Below are 21,521 nucleotides of genomic sequence, written 5' to 3'. Positions count from 1 at the left end.
ATTATCTTCACTGGAGTCACCGGACGCCCCAATCTTCTGAACATAGTCACACTGAGAGATCCAGAGAGAGTTGTGTGGAGCTGATAGTCTTCATTAGCTTTGTAGCAACTCATCTGGCGTTCATTAATATAGAAGTTAGTTTGTGGCTTTCTTTGAACTTAAAGGAACACGCTGACTTATTGGGACTTTATCTTATTCACAGTAACCCCCAGAGTTAGACTAGTCCATACATACTCTTCTCATCTCAGTGCGTACTGTAACACTGTCTGACGTCTCCAGCATTAGCTTAGCTTAGCACAGATCCTGCAGGTAACTGGTTCCAACTAGCCTACTGCTCCGAATAAGTGACAAAATAACTCCAACATGTTCCTAATTACATGTTGTGATTTGTAGAGTCAGAGCGTGTACAGAAAACAACATAACATGAGACACAGCCATCTTCTAACTGTAAACAAACTGGGAACTATATTCTTGTATACTCTCTACGTTGTTTTTTGTACACGCTGTGACTCTACAAATCACAACATGTAATTAGGAACATGTTGGAGTTATTTTGTCACTTATTCGGAGCAGTAGGATTACTGGAACCAGTCACCTGCAGGATCTGTTATGGGCTGATGCCACCTGGAGATGTCAGACAGTCTTACAGCACGCACTGAGATGAGAAGGGTATGTATGGACTTGGGGGTTACTGTGAATAAGATAAACTCCCAATAAGTTGGAGTGTTCCTTTAAGGGCAGTGCTTAATTTGTAAAGTGGAAGGTCCCAGAGCACAGAGGGGGGGGGGGTGGATCCGGTGACTCAAAACGGGGGTTGGAGGTAACATAGCTTCTCTGACTAAAAAAAACTAAACACTGTGTGTACATCAGGGCAATGTTTATTTTTTATTTTAGAACACGCACTGCATCGGTGCGAAATGTAAAAAATATATATATATATATATATATATATACACGGCAACAATCGTTTTCACAAGCAACAATTATCCATCGGACTATTAGATTAACCCAAAGAAACCACCGTGGTCTGCACATTCTTGATCGTCAGAAACGTTTTTTAGCTTGTTTGATATCCGACCGGCCAGCGTATTTTAACAAGTTCAGCAAACTTTGTTGTCTTTTTTTAAACGAGGCTATAACAGCAATCTCAAGCAGCACAAGCGCTTGTGTCACTAGAAGTGCAGCGCCGCGCTGTTGAAGTGCCTCCCCTCCCTCCCTCTTAAGGGCCGTTACAGAGTCAACGCATCGGTACGCATACGCGTCCGCAAGGCTACGCTTCGGCCGCCATTATGCGTCGATGCGTAGCCAAATGTGTCGTCCCAGTTTTTGATACGCGACGCGCCGATGAGCACAATACTACGCGTTGTCGGTGGGGGCGACACTGCACGTATTGTACTAGTGCCCTATATATAAATATAGGATACTATTGTACATTATCCAAAAATATTGAATGAACTTAGCTGAGCAAATTCATCAAACATAGGACTACTGAGTCACATTTTTCGGTATGTATCAACGTTGTGTGTGTGTGTGTGTGTGTGTGTGTGTGTGTGTGTAGTCTATGCTGTGTGCCCTCCTCAAGAGGCTGAAATAGCGTACAGCAGGAGAGAGAGAGAGACCCAAATGTATTTATATATTTTTTTAAACCTGCTAAACCATGTTTAAGCGACCTTTTATCAATGTATTGGTCAGTGCTAGCCAATCGTAGCACACTGTGCTGGTGGGGAAACAAGCATCTGATAAACAGAAGTCAGCCAGTCAGCTGCCTCTCTCTCCGGGAGGGTCTGGCTCTGCCGACCGAGCACCGTGGAGCGCTCTGCTGCCCCCTGTTGCGTGGGCGGTGTATTGCATTTCACGCATCGCCCGTGACGCTTGGGTCTACCGTAAAACTTCAAATAATAGCCGAGTCCCAAATAGACGCCTGTCTCTCTTAAACGCCTGGTGTGACAACAGATTTGGGTAAATAAAGGCCGGTCCAAATAGAGGCCTGGTCTGTTTTTTGTTGTTTTTTTGTGTTGGGTTGTATTTGATCTTTTAAAACCCGTCAGATCGTTTGTTCTTATGTTTTGATTTGATTTCACGTGACAGACGCAACCGTTCATAAACGACTCATCACCATGGCAACGTAACAAACAGGTTAACGAACTTTCTTTTAGTCTTCAGTTTTTCTTAATTCTCTCAATGCCACCATGGAGACAAAAACGAAAAAAGTATGATTTGACATTTAAGCTGACAGTTGTCAAATTTGCCGAACAAAATTCGGGAGAAGCAGCGGGCAAGGCGTTTCTCGATTGATCCTAAGAGAGAATGGCGTCCTAAACATAAAGCAGAACTGCAGCGTCTGTCCGAGGAAGACGACAGAAGGGCCGGACTGCGAGGTGGAGGGAGGAAGAAGGTCGGTGAAGAGCTGGAGGTGAGCGAGTGTTTGTGGATCCACAGCATCTCAGAGTCTCACGTAAAATGATCAGGGCCAATAATACGAATAATACGAATTAAAAAAAATTAATATAATGTGGTAACCTCCTATTGTCAATTAAAGGCCTGTCTCTTATAGACGCCTGTCTCAAATACAAGCCGGTGCATTTCGGCGATTTGGGTAAATAGAAGCCCGGGCTATTATTTGAAGTTTTACGGTACTTGCGTCCGCTGTTTAGACTACGAAAGGGAGCGCGCCGCTCGCGTTGCTTGTTCGCGTTGACTCTGTAACGGCCCTTACCCTGAAAATTCCCCTCAAAACGCATCGAAAATGCAAACACAAGATTTTTGTGGAACTTCACTGGGGAATAACGAATAACAAGACATAACAACATTCAACGCAAACAGTAGTTGTTTTTTGTCATTTAGGAGATTAATTGTTCCTGGTGCCACAGGAGGTGCCGGATCCAATGTCGGAGGTGCCGGAACATGTTCCGGCTCAAATTAAGCCCTGGTTAAAGCGCCCATATTCTGCTCATTTTCAGGTTCATAACTGTATTTTAAGGTTGTACCAGAATAGGTTTACATGGTTTAATTATCTAAAAACACCATATTGTTGTTGTACTGCACAGCTCTCTCTCACTGCTGCAGATCCTCTTTTCACCTGGTTTCTGTTTTAGCTACAGAGTGAGACCTCTTTTCTTCTTCTTCTTCTGTATTATCTTTGATTGCACTCGCACATGCTCAGTAGCTCAGATGTAGAGCATGTCAGCTAGCTAACTCTAGAGACAGTAAAAGAAAGCCTGTTTCTCCAACTTTGGTCAGTTCCAAGGCAGGATCAGCTGGGAGACTTCTTCTAAACCAGGGAGCACATGGAAGTAGTTCTTTTGGTAGATTATGGTGAACTTGTGTGTGTTGTAGCAGTGCTTTGCTATTGAGAACGACGTAGCATGCTAGCGTTAGCATTAGCGTTAGCATGCTAACGAGCTAACGGTTGTGGTTAGCCAGCTCATTTCGGACTGTGACATCACAGTCCGAGCAGATTTTGACCAGCTCACCAGGAGACTGAAAGCAGGACACATTCAGAAACCAGATCTCACTCAAAACACCATGGATGGGTTATTTGTGTGTGGAAGCACCAGAGACACAAAAGAACACCCCAAATCACCAGAAAAAGTGTTTTTTTCATAATATGGGCACTTTAATGGTTTCTGGGGCTCTAGCCCTGAATCTGGACGCATGGGTTGCTCACTTGGTAGAGCGCACGCCCATATGCAGAGGCTCAGTCCTCAACGCAGCGGCCACAGGTTCGGTTCCAACCCTGTCTCTCTCTCTCCCTCTCTCCCTACGAGTCTAAGCTGTCCCATCAACAATGAAATCTTTCAGGAAGATAGTAAATGTAGTGGAGTAAAAATACAAGATTCAGAAATGTTTTAGTGTTTTAAGTCTACTTGTATGTATTATTTGGTAAATATTGTTAATACTGTTGTAGTCTGTGTGTCTGTCTGTGTGTCTGTCTGTCTGTCTACTGTGTGTCTGTCTGTGTGTCTGTCTGTGTGTCTGTCTGTGTGTCTGTCTGTGTGTGTCTGTCTGTGTGTGTGTCTGTCTGTGTTTCTGTCTGTCTGAAAATAAAACAGCAGCAATTTAAGAAGCTGGAAACTCTTTGATGTTTCTTCTTGAAAAGTGACTTAAACAAGTTATTAAAATAGTTCCCTTTTTAAAACCCTTTTAGACTGAACTGTGAAACCATAAATTAATACTTTAAGGAGACGAAAGAACCAGAAATGAGAGTGAGCACACACTCGTCTATCAGGCAGCTTTTATTGTGAAGGTGGAACAGCAGACAGGGGGGGTGTGTGACCTTTGACCCTGATCCTACAGGAGAGGGGGGGGGTTCAGTAGATCAGCAACGAGACGTGGAGCAATAAATTAAAAACCCCAAAAAACAACAGCTCGTCAGGTAAAAAAACTCCACTCTAAAAAATGAAATCAACTTCAACAGCAACCAAAAAAAGTCAGTTAAAAAAACAAAAAAACTTGAGTGCGTTTTTAGTTTTTTGGTTTGTTTCGTTCTCACTGTGCTTCTGTGACACACACACACACACACACACACACACACACACACACACACACACACACACACACACTCAACAGATCAAACCTTCAGTATTTACACTCGTATTTATACATTCTGTCTCTGCAGCTTTAAGAGTTTAAGCCCCGCCTCTCGGCGTCCCGGCGGCCAATCAGCAGCTGCTGTTCTTGAACTCTCCGTTCTCAGTGATGGACAGTTTGGTGGGGTTGCTGGGTGACAGGCCGTTGCGGAGGTTGGGCGCGCTGTAGCGCTCCTTCACCTGAGTCAGCGCCGCCATCAGCCGCGAGTTCGCCGCGTCCAGGGACATGATCCGCCGCTCCTGATTGGACGGGAGACAGACAGGAAGTCAGACTGACAGGTGGGAAATAAAACAACCAGACTGTCGGGTTAAAAACACATCGCTAGCACAAGGTCTCGGAGAGTCTCACTTCCCCCTGAGGTTGGAAAGAGACCAAAACAGCTTCCTCTACAAGTCCTGTCTGGTCGCCAGACCGAAAAAAAGATGTAAATGTCCCTAAAACGTATAAAATAACATTACAGATAGAGCAGGGTTTCTCAAATGGGGGTACATGTCCCCCTAGGGGTACTCTGGAGGACTGCAGGGGGTACGTGTCCCCCTAGAGGTACTCTGGAGGACTGCAGGCAAGGGGTAAGCTTCGCTTCAGAACTGGAACCTCCTATGGCGCCATTTTGATGCTACCAAGCCATCACCTCCCGTTAGCATCCCATTGACTCCCATTCATTTTGGCGCCACTTTGACAGAGAATAACTTTACATCTGAAGCGTTTAAAGACTCTATTTGTCCGTTGTTTATTTCTAAAGAAACACGACAATGTATAAAAGGCTCCATTACCTTGTAGCTCACGTTATGGCTCCGTAGCAGACGCTTTTATAACAATAGGCTAACGATTGGGTCATAACCACGAGACTTACTGTCACACAGTAGCAGCAAACTCATCTTTTTGCATGATTACAGTAAGTGGTCATAGTAACTGATTACAGTAAGTGATTATATTAACTGATTACAGTAAGTGATTATATTAACTGATTACAGTAAGTGATTATAGTAACTGATTATAGTAACTGATTACAGTAACTGATTATAGTAACTGATTACAGTAAGTGATTATAGTAACTGATTACAGTAAGTGATCATAGTAACTGATTACAGTAAGTGATTATATTAACTGATTACAGTAAGTGATCATAGTAACTGATTACAGTAAGTGATTATAGTAACTGATTACAGTAAGTGATTATAGTAAGTGATTACAGTAAGTGATTATAGTAACTGATTACAGTAAGTGATTATAGTAACTGATTACAGCAAGTGATTATAGTAACTACAGTAAGTGATTACAGTAAGTGATTACAGTAACCGATTGCAGTAACTACAGTAAGTGATTATAGTAACTACAGTAAGCGATTACAGTGATTACAGTAAGTGATTACAGTGATTACAGTAAGCGATTACAGTAACTGATTACAGTAACCGATTGCAGTAACTACAGTAAGTGATTACAGTAAGTGATTACAGTAAGCGATTACAGTAAGCGATTACAGTAACTACAGTAAGTGATTACAGTAACTGATTAAAGTAACCGATTGCAGTAACTACAGTAACTGATTACAGTAACTACAGTAAGTGATTACAGTAAGTGATTACAGTAACTACAGTAAGTGATTACAGTAACTACAGTAAGTGATTACAGTAACTACAGTAAGTGATTACACTGATTACAGTAACTACAGTAAGTGATTACAGTAAGTGATTACAGTAACTACAGTAAGTGATTACAGTAAGTGATTACAGTAACTACAGTAAGTGATTACAGTAAGTGATTACAGTAACTACAGTAAGTGATTACACTGATTACAGTAACTACAGTAAGTGATTACAGTAAGTGATTATAGTAACTGATTACAGTAAGGATTTCCATGTTTAAAAAAAGTTTTTCAAAAGAAAAACTTTTCTGGTCCTTCCTTAACTAAATGTATCACAATCTTTATTCATTTTACTTTGAAAGTCCCATCAGACATGCACTGTTTCCTCTATGGTGATTTTATAGTGGCGGCCCACCATGGCCAAATTTCTGCCACCACGGTACCAGAAATAGGGCTGTCCAAAAAATATAGTCGCGGTTGCCTTTTAAATGATCCTGTGGACATAATGCAATGGCTGCTGCTCACATCGCAATTTAACAACCAGTAGAACTATTCAGAGGTTATTGGACCGGTCCAGTTTAACAACCAGTAGAACTATTCAGAGGTTATTGGACCGGTCCAGGTTAACAAGTAGAACTATTCAGAGGTTATTGGGCCGGTCCAGTTTAACAACCAGTAGAACTATTCAGAGGTTACTGGACCCGTCCAGTTTAACAACCAGTAGAACTATTCAGAGGTTATTGGACCGGTCCAGTTTAACAACCAGTAGAACTATTCAGAGGTTATTGGACCGGTCCAGGTTAACAAGTAGAACTATTCAGAGGTTATTGGGCCGGTCCAGTTTAACAACCAGTAGAACTATTCAGAGGTTATTGGACCGGTCCAGTTTAACAACCAGTAGAACTATTCAGAGGTTATTGGACCCGTCCAGTTTAACAACAAGTAGAACTATTCAGAGATTATTGGACCCGTCCAGTTTAACAACCAGTAGAACTATTCAGAGGTTATTGGACCCGTCCAGTTTAACAACCAGTAGAACTATTCAGAGGTTATTGGACCGGTCCAGTTTAACAACCAGTAGAACTATTCAGAGGTTATTGGACCTGTCCAGTTTAACAACCAGTAGAACTATTCAGAGGTTACTGGACCGGTCCAGGTTAACAAGTAGAACTATTCAGAGGTTATTGGGCCGGTCCAGTTTAACAACCAGTAGAACTATTCAGAGGTTATTGGGCCGGTCCAGTTTAACAACCAGTAGAACTATTCAGAGGTTATTGGACCGGTCCAGTTTAACAACCAGTAGAACTATTCAGAGGTTATTGGACCCGTCCAGTTTAACAACCAGTAGAACTATTCAGAGGTTACTGGACCGGTCCAGGTTAACAAGTAGAACTATTCAGAGGTTATTGGACCCGTCCAGTTTAACAACCAGTAGAACTATTCAGAGGTTATTGGACCGGTCCAGTTTAACAACAAGTAGAACTATTCAGAGGTTATTGGACCGGTCCAGGTTAACAAGTAGAACTATTCAGAGGTTACTGGACCGGTCCAGGTTAACAAGTAGAACTATTCAGAGGTTATTGGACCCGTCCAGTTTAACAACCAGTAGAACTATTCAGAGGTTATTGGACCCGTCCAGTTTAACAACAAGTAGAACTATTCAGAGGTTATTGGACCGGTCCAGTTTAACAACCAGTAGAACTATTCAGAGGTTATTGGACCGGTCCAGTTTAACAACCAGTAGAACTATTCAGAGGTTATTGGACCCATCCAGTTTAACAACCAGTAGAACTATTCAGAGGTTATTGGACCGGTCCAGTTTAACAACAAGTAGAACTATTCAGAGGTTATTGGACCCGTCCAGTTTAACAACCAGTAGAACTATTCAGAGGTTATCGGACCCGTCCAGTTTAACAACCAGTAGAACTATTCAGAGGTTATCGGACCGCGCCCAGTTTAACAACCAGTAGAACTATTCAGAGGTTATTGGACCCGTCCAGTTTAACAACAAGTAGAACTATTCAGAGGTTATTGGACCGGTCCAGTTTAACAACCAGTAGAACTATTCAGAGGTTATTGGACCGGTCCAGTTTAACAACCAGTAGAACTATTCAGAGGTTATTGGACCCGTCCAGTTTAACAACCAGTAGAACTATTCAGAGGTTATTGGACCCATCCAGTTTAACAACCAGTAGAACTATTCAGAGGTTATTGGACCCGTCCAGTTTAACAACCAGTAGAACTATTCAGAGGTTATTGGACCCATCCAGTTTAACAACAAGTAGAACTATTCAGAGGTTATTGGACCCGTCCAGTTTAACAACCAGTAGAACTATTCAGAGGTTATTGGACCCGTCCAGTTTAACAACAAGTAGAACTATTCAGAGGTTATTGGACCCGTCCAGTTTAACAACCAGTAGAACTATTCAGAGGTTATTGGACCGGTCCAGTTTAACAACCAGTAGAACTATTCAGAGGTTATTGGACCCATCCAGTTTAACAACCAGTAGAACTATTCAGAGGTTATTGGACCGGTCCAGTTTAACAACAAGTAGAACTATTCAGAGGTTATTGGACCCGTCCAGTTTAACAACCAGTAGAACTATTCAGAGGTTACTGGACCCGGTCCAGTTTAACAACCAGTAGAACTATTCAGAGGTTATCGGACCCGGTCCAGTTTAACAACAAGTAGAACTATTCAGAGGTTATTGGACCGGTCCAGTTTAACAACCAGTAGAACTATTCAGAGGTTATTGGACCGGTCCAGTTTAACAACCAGTAGAACTATTCAGAGGTTATTGGACCCGTCCAGTTTAACAACCAGTAGAACTATTCAGAGGTTATTGGACCCATCCAGTTTAACAACCAGTAGAACTATTCAGAGGTTATTGGACCCGTCCAGTTTAACAACCAGTAGAACTATTCAGAGGTTATTGGACCCATCCAGTTTAACAACAAGTAGAACTATTCAGAGGTTATTGGACCCGCCCAGTTTAACAACCAGTAGAACTATTCAGAGGTTATTGGACCCGTCCAGTTTAACAACAAGTAGAACTATTCAGAGGTTATTGGACCCGGTCCAGTTTAACAACCAGTAGAACTATTCAGAGGTTATTGGACCCATCCAGTTTAACAACCAGTAGAACTATTCAGAGGTTATTGGACCGGTCCAGTTTAACAACAAGTAGAACTATTCAGAGGTTATTGGACCCGTCCAGTTTAACAACCAGTAGAACTATTCAGAGGTTATTGGACCCGTCCAGTTTAACAACCAGTAGAACTATTCAGAGGTTATTGGACCCGTCCAGTTTAACAACCAGTAGAACTATTCAGAGGTTATTGGACCGGTCCAGTTTAACAACAAGTAGAACTATTCAGAGGTTATTGGACCGGTCCAGTTTAACAACCAGTAGAACTATTCAGAGGTTACTGGACCGGTCCAGGTTAACAAGTAGAACTATTCAGAGGTTATTGGACCCGTCCAGTTTAACAACCAGTAGAACTATTCAGAGGTTATTGGACCCGTCCAGTTTAACAACAAGTAGAACTATTCAGAGGTTATTGGACCCGTCCAGTTTAACAACCAGTAGAACTATTCAGAGGTTATTGGACCGGTCCAGTTTAACAACCAGTAGAACTATTCAGAGGTTATTGGACCCATCCAGTTTAACAACCAGTAGAACTATTCAGAGGTTATTGGACCGGTCCAGTTTAACAACAAGTAGAACTATTCAGAGGTTATTGGACCCGTCCAGTTTAACAACCAGTAGAACTATTCAGAGGTTATCGGACCCGTCCAGTTTAACAACCAGTAGAACTATTCAGAGGTTATCGGACCCGTCCAGTTTAACAACCAGTAGAACTATTCAGAGGTTATTGGACCCGTCCAGTTTAACAACAAGTAGAACTATTCAGAGGTTATTGGACCGGTCCAGTTTAACAACCAGTAGAACTATTCAGAGGTTATTGGACCGGTCCAGTTTAACAACCAGTAGAACTATTCAGAGGTTATTGGACCCGTCCAGTTTAACAACCAGTAGAACTATTCAGAGGTTATTGGACCCATCCAGTTTAACAACCAGTAGAACTATTCAGAGGTTATTGGACCCGTCCAGTTTAACAACCAGTAGAACTATTCAGAGGTTATTGGACCCATCCAGTTTAACAACAAGTAGAACTATTCAGAGGTTATTGGACCCGTCCAGTTTAACAACCAGTAGAACTATTCAGAGGTTATTGGACCCGTCCAGTTTAACAACAAGTAGAACTATTCAGAGGTTATTGGACCCGTCCAGTTTAACAACCAGTAGAACTATTCAGAGGTTATTGGACCGGTCCAGTTTAACAACCAGTAGAACTATTCAGAGGTTATTGGACCCATCCAGTTTAACAACCAGTAGAACTATTCAGAGGTTATTGGACCGGTCCAGTTTAACAACAAGTAGAACTATTCAGAGGTTATTGGACCCGTCCAGTTTAACAACCAGTAGAACTATTCAGAGGTTATCGGACCCGTCCAGTTTAACAACCAGTAGAACTATTCAGAGGTTATTGGACCCGTCCAGTTTAACAACCAGTAGAACTATTCAGAGGTTATTGGACCGGTCCAGTTTAACAACCAGTAGAACTATTCAGAGGTTATTGGACCCGTCCAGTTTAACAACCAGTAGAACTATTCAGAGGTTATTGGACCGGTCCAGTTTAACAACAAGTAGAACTATTCAGAGGTTATTGGACCTGTCCAGTTTAACAACCAGTAGAACTATTCAGAGGTTATTGGACCGGTCCAGTTTAACAACAAGTAGAACTATTCAGAGGTTATTGGACCCGTCCAGTTTAACAAGAAGTAGAACTATTCAGAGGTTATCGGACCCGTCCAGTTTAACAACCAGTAGAACTATTCAGAGGTTATCGGACCCGTCCAGTTTAACAACCAGTAGAACTATTCAGAGGTTATTGGACCCGTCCAGTTTAACATCCAGTAGAACTATTCAGAGGTAACTGGACCCGTCCAGTTTAACAACCAGTAGAACTATTCAGAGGTTATTGGACCCGTCCAGTTTAACAACCAGTAGAACTATTCAGAGGTTAATGGACTAGATGTTAAGTGCCTTATAGTTCCTCAAAAAATATGGTTCAATCACAACTGAAAACATGCCTCATAGTGTGTGAGTAGAGGTGAATAAATACATATATATATAATACTGTTGTTGTTGGGACAGACCTGCCCCCACTGCTAAAACAAATACATTATAAAGAATGATTTTTAGGTTATTGAGTGCAGCTGTGATGCGTCTTTGACCCGACAGAATCAAACGGTGGAACAACATCCGGAGAACGTTTGAGCAGCGGTAAATATAAAACAGCCAAAACAAGTGAAAAGTGAGACTGAAGCTCTGCGGCAGTTTTTAAGCAGGAAGTCAAACTGATATTTGATAGAGACGGAGCGCAGCGCGCCATACTCTCAAAGTCCCGCCCCTAACCCTAACACACACACACAGACACACACACAGAGACACACACACACAGACACAGAGACACATACACACAAACACACACACACACAGAGATACACACGCACACAAAGACACGCACATACAGACACACATACAGAGACACACACACACACACGCACAGAGACACACACACAGACAGACACACACACACACACACACACACACAGAGACACACAAGCACATAAAGACATGCACATACAGACACAGACACACACACAGAGACACACAAGCACATAAAGACACGCACACACAGACACACACACACAGAGACACACACACACACACACACACACACACACACACACACACACAGAGACACACACACACACACACACACACACACAGTGGAACAACTCTCTGCTCTCAGGTGACTTGTATTGTGTGAAGGGTTCCTCTTCTATCCCGTCTGCTGAGTGACTGATGGGAACACCAGTCTGTGACATTGGTCCAGTATTAACAGAGATGGAGAAACAAGCTGCAATATAAGTTAATAGTAAGTGTCCAGCTTGTATTTACCTTCACTAAAGTGCTCGTTTCTGCTGCTGACAGACTCAGATTATTATTGTAAGTGTCTGACAACATTATGGGAAGGATCCCTACAGAGATAGACCTTTTAGTTAAAGAGTAAGATCCTTTTTATAAACATAAAAACATCCGCGAAATTGCGTTGGCTAAACCCACCAGACTCCATGTAAATAAACAGCGATTTTAGCATCGTAAAATACACTTCATTCAAAGTCCACAGAAACTAAATAAAACTACGAAAAGCCTTTTGGGGTCGTCTTTTCACTTTAACCAACCATCACAACTCTAGTTTAGGTTGAAATAAACATAGTTTATAGATTTACAATTGACAATATGTTGGCTCTATACATGCTAAAAGTATTGTTTTTTTTAAATGGAGTCTGGTGGGTTTAGTGCTATCGACTTCAGAGCTGTTTCTGGTTAAACAGAAAGGTCTTAAAGAGGTTTTAAAGGTCTATCTCTTTAGGGATCCTTTCCATAATGTTGTCAGACACAGCGTTCTCACTTAATACTGGACTAATGTCAAAGATTGAAAACCAAATGTTACGCCATTGGCAACATTTTGTTACCAAGTCAAACATCCAAATGTTAGCTTTAGCCTAACTATATGTCTGTAAGTTAAGCTAACACAAGGAACGTCAGACATAACGTTTGCCGAGCGTCTCTCTGCTGATTCCTCGTGTCTGTTTCCACTTCTGTCTTCACCAAAGCTCTGTTTTTCGCGTCGGCAGCTTATAAAAACTTAAGTTCTAGGTTCTTTACATTGTTGGTAGTGAATATAACCACACAGCAGCTTTTAGGCACGTTTAGGGTGACCAGACGTCCCGGTTTGATCGGGACAGTCCCAATGTTAAGTTGCTTGTCCCGAGTCCCAACAAAACAGCCTGTCAGGACGCTAAAATGTCCCGGTAGGTGGGGTCTCCTCTAGCTGTAGATAGGTGGGGTCTCCTCTAGCTGTAGATAGGTAGGGTCTCCTCTAGCTGTAGATAGGTGGGGTCTCCTCTAGCTGTAGATAGGTGGGGTCTCCTCTAGCTGTAGATAGGTGGGGTCTCCTCTAGCTGTAGATGGAGGTGGCTCCCCCTAGCTGTAGATAGGTAGGGTCTCCTCTAGCTGTAGATAGGTGGGGTCTCCTCTAGCTGTAGATAGGTAGGGTCTCCTCTAGCTGTAGATAGGTAGGGTCTCCCTTAGCTGTAGATGGGGGTCTCCCCTTAGCTGTAGATAGGTGGGGTCTCCTCTAGCTGTAGATAGGTGGGATCTCCTCTAGCTGTAGATAGGTGAGGTCTCCTCTAGCTGTAGATAGGTGGGATCTCCTCTAGCTGTAGATAGGTGGGGTCTCCTCTAGCTGTAGATAGGTGGGGTCTCCTCTAGCTGTAGATAGGTGGGGTCTCCTCTAGCTGTAGATAGGTGGGGTCTCCCCTAGCTGTAGATAGGTGGGGTCTCCTCTAGCTGTAGATAGGTGGGGTCTCCTCTAGCTGTAGATAGGTGGGGTCTCCTCTAGCTGTAGATAGGTGGGCCAACACATTTTTTTGTGCATGCATTGTTTTAGTCCGGTGCAACACCGCAACAGCGCCGCCGCTAGTTAGCTTAGCGTAGTGAATGGAATCCTATGTTGCCGGTTAGCATGTTGTGAGTAAAAGTGAGCCAACAAAAGACAAAAAAAAACAACCTAATTACTTGCACTGAGACAAAAAAATGCGTTGGCCCACCTATCTACAGCCAGGGGAGACCATGATAAGACCTATTTCAACAAACGGTGGCGTATCCCTTTAAGCAATACAAGTCAACTGAGAGTGGAGAGATGTTTCCCCTCCGCTGGGGGCGGGACTTAACTGCGCTCTGTCTCTATCCCCCCCCACCCCCCATTGCTCAGAAACTGAGAGCGCAGAAACAGCTGAGTGATCCTGAGCAGTCTGAGTAAACCTTCACGTGAAGAACTGGGGGGGGAGGTGGGGGTGAAGGGAGGGAGAGAGGGACGGAGGGAGGGAGGTGTGGGGGGAGACGGCAGCCAAAAATAAATAAAACCAGCTCAGAGCGTGACTCTTCTGCTCTGTGATTGGCTGCTCAGGGGTGGGTGAGGGAGGGAGGGAGGGAGGGGGAGGGGCTACAGTCACTACTTGCCTGATTGGTTTATTTCACATCCGTTACTGACCTGAAACCAGTGAAGAGACGATGAGAACAAGAACCAGACACACACACACTGCTGCTGGTTTTTTTTATCTCCCAGGATCCTCGGCTGCTGCACATCGAACCCCTTAAAGCACGAATGTGTCAAACTCAAGGCCCGCGGCCCAAACCCAGGCCCCTCGTGGGTTTACATCTGGCCCGCATATCAATTTAGGTTCCCAATACATTTTGGCCCGTTTTTTGTTTTTTTGCACCAAACTAAAAAGATGGGAAAGCGATTTTTCAAAATGCAATTACTCAAGCGCCCAGATAGCTCAGTTGGTAGAGCGCGCGCCCATATATAGACGTTTACTCCTCGACGCAGCGGGCCAGTGGTTTGACTCCGACCTGCCTGTCATTCCCCCCCTCTCTCTCTCTCTCTCTTCTCTATCATGTCCTGTCAAAATGAAAGCCTAAAAATGCCACTAAAAAACCCCAACTAATCTTTAAAATGCAATTTACGTGAAACTCAAAGCAGAATTTGGCAGATTTGTCGACTGTGAGAGAGTTTTCATATTCAGGCTGTGAAACAGGTTGCTGTGTGGCAGCCTGCTTTTAAACATTTAGTCATTGACTTGCTTGATTTGTTAAAGTCTATGATGGGTAAGGAACTTTTTGGGGGCTTTATGTCATCCAAAGTGTATGTGAGAAGGCTTAACGAGACATGTAGTAATACAGTCAGAGATATTATGTCGATAAGCTATGTCTGGCCCTTGATGTGGTTCCGTTAGTCCAGCGTGGTCCTAACCCTAGATGTGGTTCTGTTAGTCCAGCGTGGTCCTAACCCTAGATGTGGTTCTGTTAGTCCAGCGTGGCCCTAACCCTAGATGTGGTTCTGTTAGTCCAGCGTGGCCCTAACCCTAGATGTGGTTCTGTTAGTCCAGCGTGGCCCTAACCCTAGATGTGGTTCTGTTAGTCCAGCGTGGCCCTAACCCTAGATGTGGTTCTGTTAGTCCAGCGTGGCCCTAACCCTAGATGTGGTTCTGTTAGTCCAGCGTGGCCCAACAGGAAGTGTCCTGTATCTAAAGTGTGTTTACGATGAAGCCAACAGGAAGTGTCCTGTATCTAAAGTGTGTTTACGATGAAGCCAACAGGAAGTGTCCTGTATCTAAAGTGTGTTTACGATGAAGCCAACAGGAAGTGTCCTGTATCTAAAGTGTGTTTACGATGAAGCCAACAGGAAGTGTGTTTACGATGAAGCCAACAGGAAGTGTGAGGAGGTTACCTGAGCGTCGATGATCTTCTGTTTGGCTTCAATCACAGCCTGCATCTCAGCGTGGTCCCGCTTTAACTCGTCCTCCACCGCCATCAGCCTGCACACACACACACACACACAGAGACACACACACACACACACACACACACACACACACAGAGACACACACACACACACACACACACACAGAGACACACACACGCACACACAGATACAGATACAGAGACAGACACACACACAGAGACACACATACACACACACAGATACAGAGACAGACAGACACACACACGCACACACAGATACACACACACACACACACACAAACAATCAGTGACAATTTACTTGTACCATCTAATTTAAAATGGGTGATAGAATGATTATATAGGGTATTTTACACTGTTCCTTAAGCTCTCCTAATGGGATATGTAACATTGGTTGGGCTGAAAATTGCCCGAATGATATTTTATTAGGCCCTTAACTACCCTGTGAATATGGCCCTATTTGGAACAAGAGCTTTTCTTCCAAATATGGTATGCTCATGAATATTCAGAATGAGCTGTGCGCTGATTGGTTTGAGCAAACTACATAGAAACACATGGGAGACTCGGCAGCAGGTCTCATATTTCAGACACTGCAAAGTTATACATTGTTTGTCGGGCTATTTCGTTATTAAATTCAGAAATCAACTATATAAAGCTCAAATATTTTACGGGCCGTTTTACGAAAAGTCGGAGTCGGAGTTCAGCCGCCGGTGCTGCCTGTGTTGCTGCCTCGCCGCCCGGCCTGCTGTGAGGTACTTGGAGCTCCGTCACAACTGGCAGCCCACAGCGCTCCATAGCCGCGCAAAGTCACCGTCTCTTGGGGTAATGGACTACCAACACCGCTGCCCTGACAGAGCTCCAGGGCCTGCAGCTCCTCTCTTCCTGCTAGCTAAATGGCCCGTTGTGTGAGAGTGAGAGCGCGGTCAGCGAGCTTGTTACGCCAGCAATCTCTTACCAAATGTTACACACGCCACTTATACAACATCTAGCTAAATGTCTTACAACGGTGTCAGATTTCAAGTTAATGAATATTTGTGAAGACTAGCTAGGGGTTTCGTTAGCTGCGACTGTCCCTTCAATTCCAGCTATGTGTAGCTACAAATCACGGATAGTTAGCTTCATTTTTCGGCGTAATTCAAGTATATTTACAGTTTGAATTTCGTCACGCCACTTATACAACATCTAGCTAACTAAATGTTTTGTTTTCAAGTTAATGAATATTTGTGAATTCCAGAGGAATTCTAAGAGGAGGCTAGCTAGCTCTCATTGATAGAGCTCCATCCAGCAGCAGTCTCTATCAATGAGACTCGCGGACAAGCAGCGTTTATTTCCTCAATCGTTTGTTTAAATAACCCAACACATTATAATTACACACATTAAAAGATTAACTGGAACCTGTGGTAAGAGATTGCTGGTGTAACAAGCTCGCTGACCGTGCTCTCACTCACATACACCGGGCATTTAGCTAGCAGGAAGAGGGGAGCTGCAGGCCCTGGAGCTCTGTCAGGGCAGCGGTGTTTGGTAGTCCATTAGCCCAAGAGACGGTGACTTTGCGCGGCTATGGAGCGCTGTGGGCTGCCAGTCGTGACGGAGCTCCAAGTACCTCAGGCGCTGAACTCCGACACACAGTCGGACAAAATTTGCAATTAACCAACCATTTTCGTAAAACTACCCATATTTGAGCTTTATATAGTTGATTTCTCGCATAAAAAAGTTTCAGAAGTGAATTTTGTAATTGAATAGCAGAGATCTGCGTGACCTAGCTAGATTCAGAAGACTACCTGATCTCAGGTCAGTTGTGTAGCCTATGTAAATGTACTACCTGATCTCAGGTCAGTTGTGTAGTATGTAAATGTACTACCTGATCTCAGGTCAGTTGTGTAGTATGTAAATGTACTACCTGATCTCAGGTCAGTTGTGTAGTATGTAAATGTACTACCTGATCTCAGGTCAGTTGTGTAGCCTATGTAAATGTTCTACCTGATCTCAGGTCAGTTGTGTAGCCTATGTAAATGTTCTACCTGATCTCAGGTCAGTTGTGTAGACTATGTAAATGTTCTACCTGATCTCAGGTCAGTTGTGTAGCCTATGTAAATGTTCTACCTGATCTCAGGTCAGTTGTGTAGCCTATGTAAATGTACTACCTGATCTCAGGTCAGTTGTGTAGCCTATGTAAATGTTCTACCTGATCTCAGGTCAGTTGTGTAGCCTATGTAAATGTACTACCTGATCTCAGGTCAGTTGTGTAGCCTATGTAAATGTTCTACCTATGTAAATGTTCTACCTGATCTCAGGTCAGTTGTGTAGCCTATGAACTACCTATGAAATGTTCTACCTGATCTCAGGTCAGTTGTAGCTATGTAAATGTACTACCTGATCTCAGGTCAGTTGTGTAGTATGTAAATGTCATAGTAAATGTACTACCTGATCTCAGGTCAGGTATGTAAATGTTCTACTATGTAAATGTTCTACCTGATCTCAGGTCAGTTGTGTAGTAAATGTACCTATCTCAGGTCAGTTGTGTAGCCTATGTAAATGTTCTACCTAAATGTCCACCTGATCTCAGGTCAGTTGTGTAGTATATAAATGTTCTACCTGATCTCAGGTCAGTTGTGTAGCTTATGTAAATGTCTACCTCTCAGGTCAGATCAGCATAGTGTAGCCTATGTAAATGTTCTACCTGATCTCAGGTCAGTTGTGTAGCCTATGTAAATGTTCTACCTGATCTCAGGTCAGTTTGTGTAGTATGTAAATGTTCTACCTGATCTCAGGTCAGTTGTGTAGCCTATGTAAATGTTCTACCTGATCTCAGGTCAGTTGTGTAGCCTATGTAAATGTTGGGGCGTGACCGTTCTCTTAATGCACCCATGGGCTGACAAAGGCTCCGGTTTTTGGGAGGTTGACGTCAACTTCCAGCTTTGTTGGGATTCGCCCGTTTTCAGCGGCAGTTTCAAAATATGAGATTTTCATAGTAAAAGGGTGTCAATGGGATTTTGAGCTTCTATGTATGTCCTATTTACCCACCGAACTGTCGTTATTCAACTATGACAGGGTAAAATCGGTTTTGCATTCTATCACCCCTTTAATACCTACAGAGTGTGTTTCTTATCCCCACCCAGTGCGGCCCAGGAGGGCGGAGTGTGTCCGTACCTGCAGATGATGCTCTTCATCTGGCTGTCCTTCTCCTCCTGCTGCCTCCGCAGCCTCTCCTCGCTGTCCTCCAGGCGGTGCTTGTACTCCAGCAGCAGCTTCTCCATCTGCTGCTCCTGAGCCGCCAGGCGCCGCTCGTACTCCTCTAGACGCCGCCCGGACGCACGCAGGCGCTCCTTGAGCCGCGAGATCTCCAGCTCATACTGGGGGTCGGACATCAACAAATTTAGGGCTGAGTTCGATTAAAGAACTTCTTAGTCCACTAACACTCATTCAACTTTATCGACAGATCTGTAAATCTGAGTTTCTCCACAAAGAGTCATGCTAAAAGGATGCATGTATTGAATAACATAATTGATAACGCCTCCTTTGCATATTTAAACACATTTCAGAAAACGTGTAATACAACAAAAAATTGCCTTAATGAAAGTAATCAAAGTAGGCTTCACGGTGATATCTATTAGGTAACATGTCAACCCTTAATTCTTGTGTTTAGTCGACTAACTGATTAGTTGATTTAATCGACAGATCTGTAAATCTGAGTTTCTCCACAAAGAGTCGTGCTAAAAGCACCACTTTAATTCTTGTGTTTACCAGAGATGTGCTCGTACGTTTCTTGGAAATAAGTCATTCAGCGTGAAAACAGCATCAGACATGACTAATGGAGTAAAGAAATCTAAGTTGACTGTGTGGTGATTGTTGGAGCTTGTATTGCAAGACAAATTTCCGTGTACACGGACAATAAAGTGCTATCTATCTATCTATCTATCTATCTATCTATCTATCTATCTAGCTGTCTATCTATCTATCTATCTATCTATCTATCTATCTGGCTATCTATCTATCTATCTGGCTATCTATCTATCTGGCTATCTATCTATCTATCTATCTATCTGGCTATCTATCTATCTGGCTATCTATCTATCTATCTATCTATCTATCTATCTATCTATCTATCTATCTATCTGGCTATCTATCTATCTATCTGGCTATCTATCTATCTATCTATCTATCTGGCTATCTATCTATCTATCTGGCTATCTATCTATCTATCTATCTATCTATCTATCTATCTATCTATCTATCTATCTAGCTGTCTATCTATCTATCTATCTATCTATCTATCTATCTATCTGGCTATCTATCTATCTGGCTATCTATCTATCTGGCTATCTATCTATCTATCTATCTATCTATCTATCTATCTATCTATCTATCTATCTATCTATCTATCTATCTATCTATATGGCTATCTATCTATCTATCTGGCTATCTATCTATCTATCTATCTATCTATCTATCTATCTATCTATCTATCTATCTATCTATCTAAGACCAAAACCACCGATTAGTCCACTGATCCACTAAGAGGGAGCAGCCCTAAACAAATTCCTGTTTACACAGACGTTAAAGAGTCCAACATGACTGTCTTATATGTAACTACTTGGAATCGTTTCAAAAATTACGATTCCATCTGAATCGTTTCTTTATTGGAATCGTTTGGAGGATTTGGTTTCAAATCTGATCACGGTGTTCTAAATTTAACATGTAATGCGCAAGTTTTGGGTTTCCGTAGCGACCGGGCGCTTGTTGTGTTGCAGCCATGGAGCACAGTAAGCGGCGCTCTACCGGGGGCTTTAATTTACGTTGAAAAAGCCCCCCGTCAAACTGCTACCCCACCTTTTGACCCGTTTCAACTCAAAGAATCGGAATCAGAATCGTTAAAATCTAAACGATGCCCAACCCTAACTGTCAGTTGAAATTAGAGCCCGACTCGTAAAGGGTTTTTGAGGCCGATACCGATACAAATATTTGGCGATTTAAAAATCTTTTCTGGATTTTTTGAAATCCAGAAACGCGTACCAAAAACATAAAACTGATTTCCCTAACATTAGTTATTTGTTATTAATGATAACTCAGTTTAATTGTCTCAACAGAACATCAAAATATGTTAACAAATTCCTGTTTACGCAGACGTTAAAGAGTCCAATACGACCGAGAGTTCATAGGCTGATGCCGATACAAATATTTGGTGATTTAAAAATCCGTTATTCCGATATATACTATATACAGTACAGGCCAAAAGTTTGGACACACCTTCTCATTCAGTGTGTTTCTTTATTTTCATGACTATTTACATTGTAGATTCTCACTGAAGGCATCAAAACTATGAATGAACACATATGGAATTATGTACTTAACTAAAAAGTGTGAAATAACTGAAAACATGTCTTATATTTTAGATTCCTCAAAGTAGCCACCCTTTGCTTTTTTATTAATAAGGGAAAAACTTCCACTAATGAACCCTGACAAAGCACACCTGTGAAGGTAAAACCATTTCAGGTGACTACCTCATGAAGCTCATTGAGAGAACACCAAGGGTTTGCAGAGTTATCAAAAAAAGCAAAGGGTGGCTACTTTGAAGAATCTAAAATATAAGACATGTTTTCAGTTATTTCACACTTTTTTGTTAAGTACATAATTCCATATGTGTTCATTCATAGTTTTGATGCCTTCAGTGAGAATCTACAATGTAAATAGTCATGAAAATAAAAAGGAAACGCACTGAATGAGAAGGTGTGTCCAAACTTTTGGCCTGTACTGTATATTATATATTATGGATTATGAAATCATGCAAGCACCGCATATTTTGCGCGGAAATCGGCAATTTATGCGGCGAAAGTGCGGCATATTTGAAATAAATATTCTGCAAAATATGCAGACTTTGGCTGATA

At 42.6% G+C, this 21,521-nt stretch overlaps 1 protein-coding gene across 1 annotated transcript in view; it reads right to left on the bottom strand.

Annotated features, from left to right (window-relative positions):
- Positions 1–4,220: 4,220 nt before the first annotated feature.
- Positions 4,221–21,521, bottom strand: part of rasal2 (RAS protein activator like 2) — a gene marked incomplete at its 5' end in the record, with an annotated part of 39,076 nt that continues 21,775 nt past the window's right edge. Inside the window, 3 exon segments of the mRNA XM_039816303.1 lie at positions 4,221–4,829; positions 15,605–15,692; positions 18,787–18,989. Of these exon segments, the coding sequence (XP_039672237.1) occupies positions 4,662–4,829; positions 15,605–15,692; positions 18,787–18,989 (459 nt within the window).

Source organism: Perca fluviatilis, chromosome 11 (genome assembly GCF_010015445.1).
Source record: "Perca fluviatilis chromosome 11, GENO_Pfluv_1.0, whole genome shotgun sequence".
Classification (NCBI taxonomy): Eukaryota; Metazoa; Chordata; class Actinopteri; order Perciformes; family Percidae; genus Perca; species Perca fluviatilis.
Note: the sequence above shows the minus strand (reverse complement) of the source record. Positions and strands in the feature narration are given on the sequence as shown.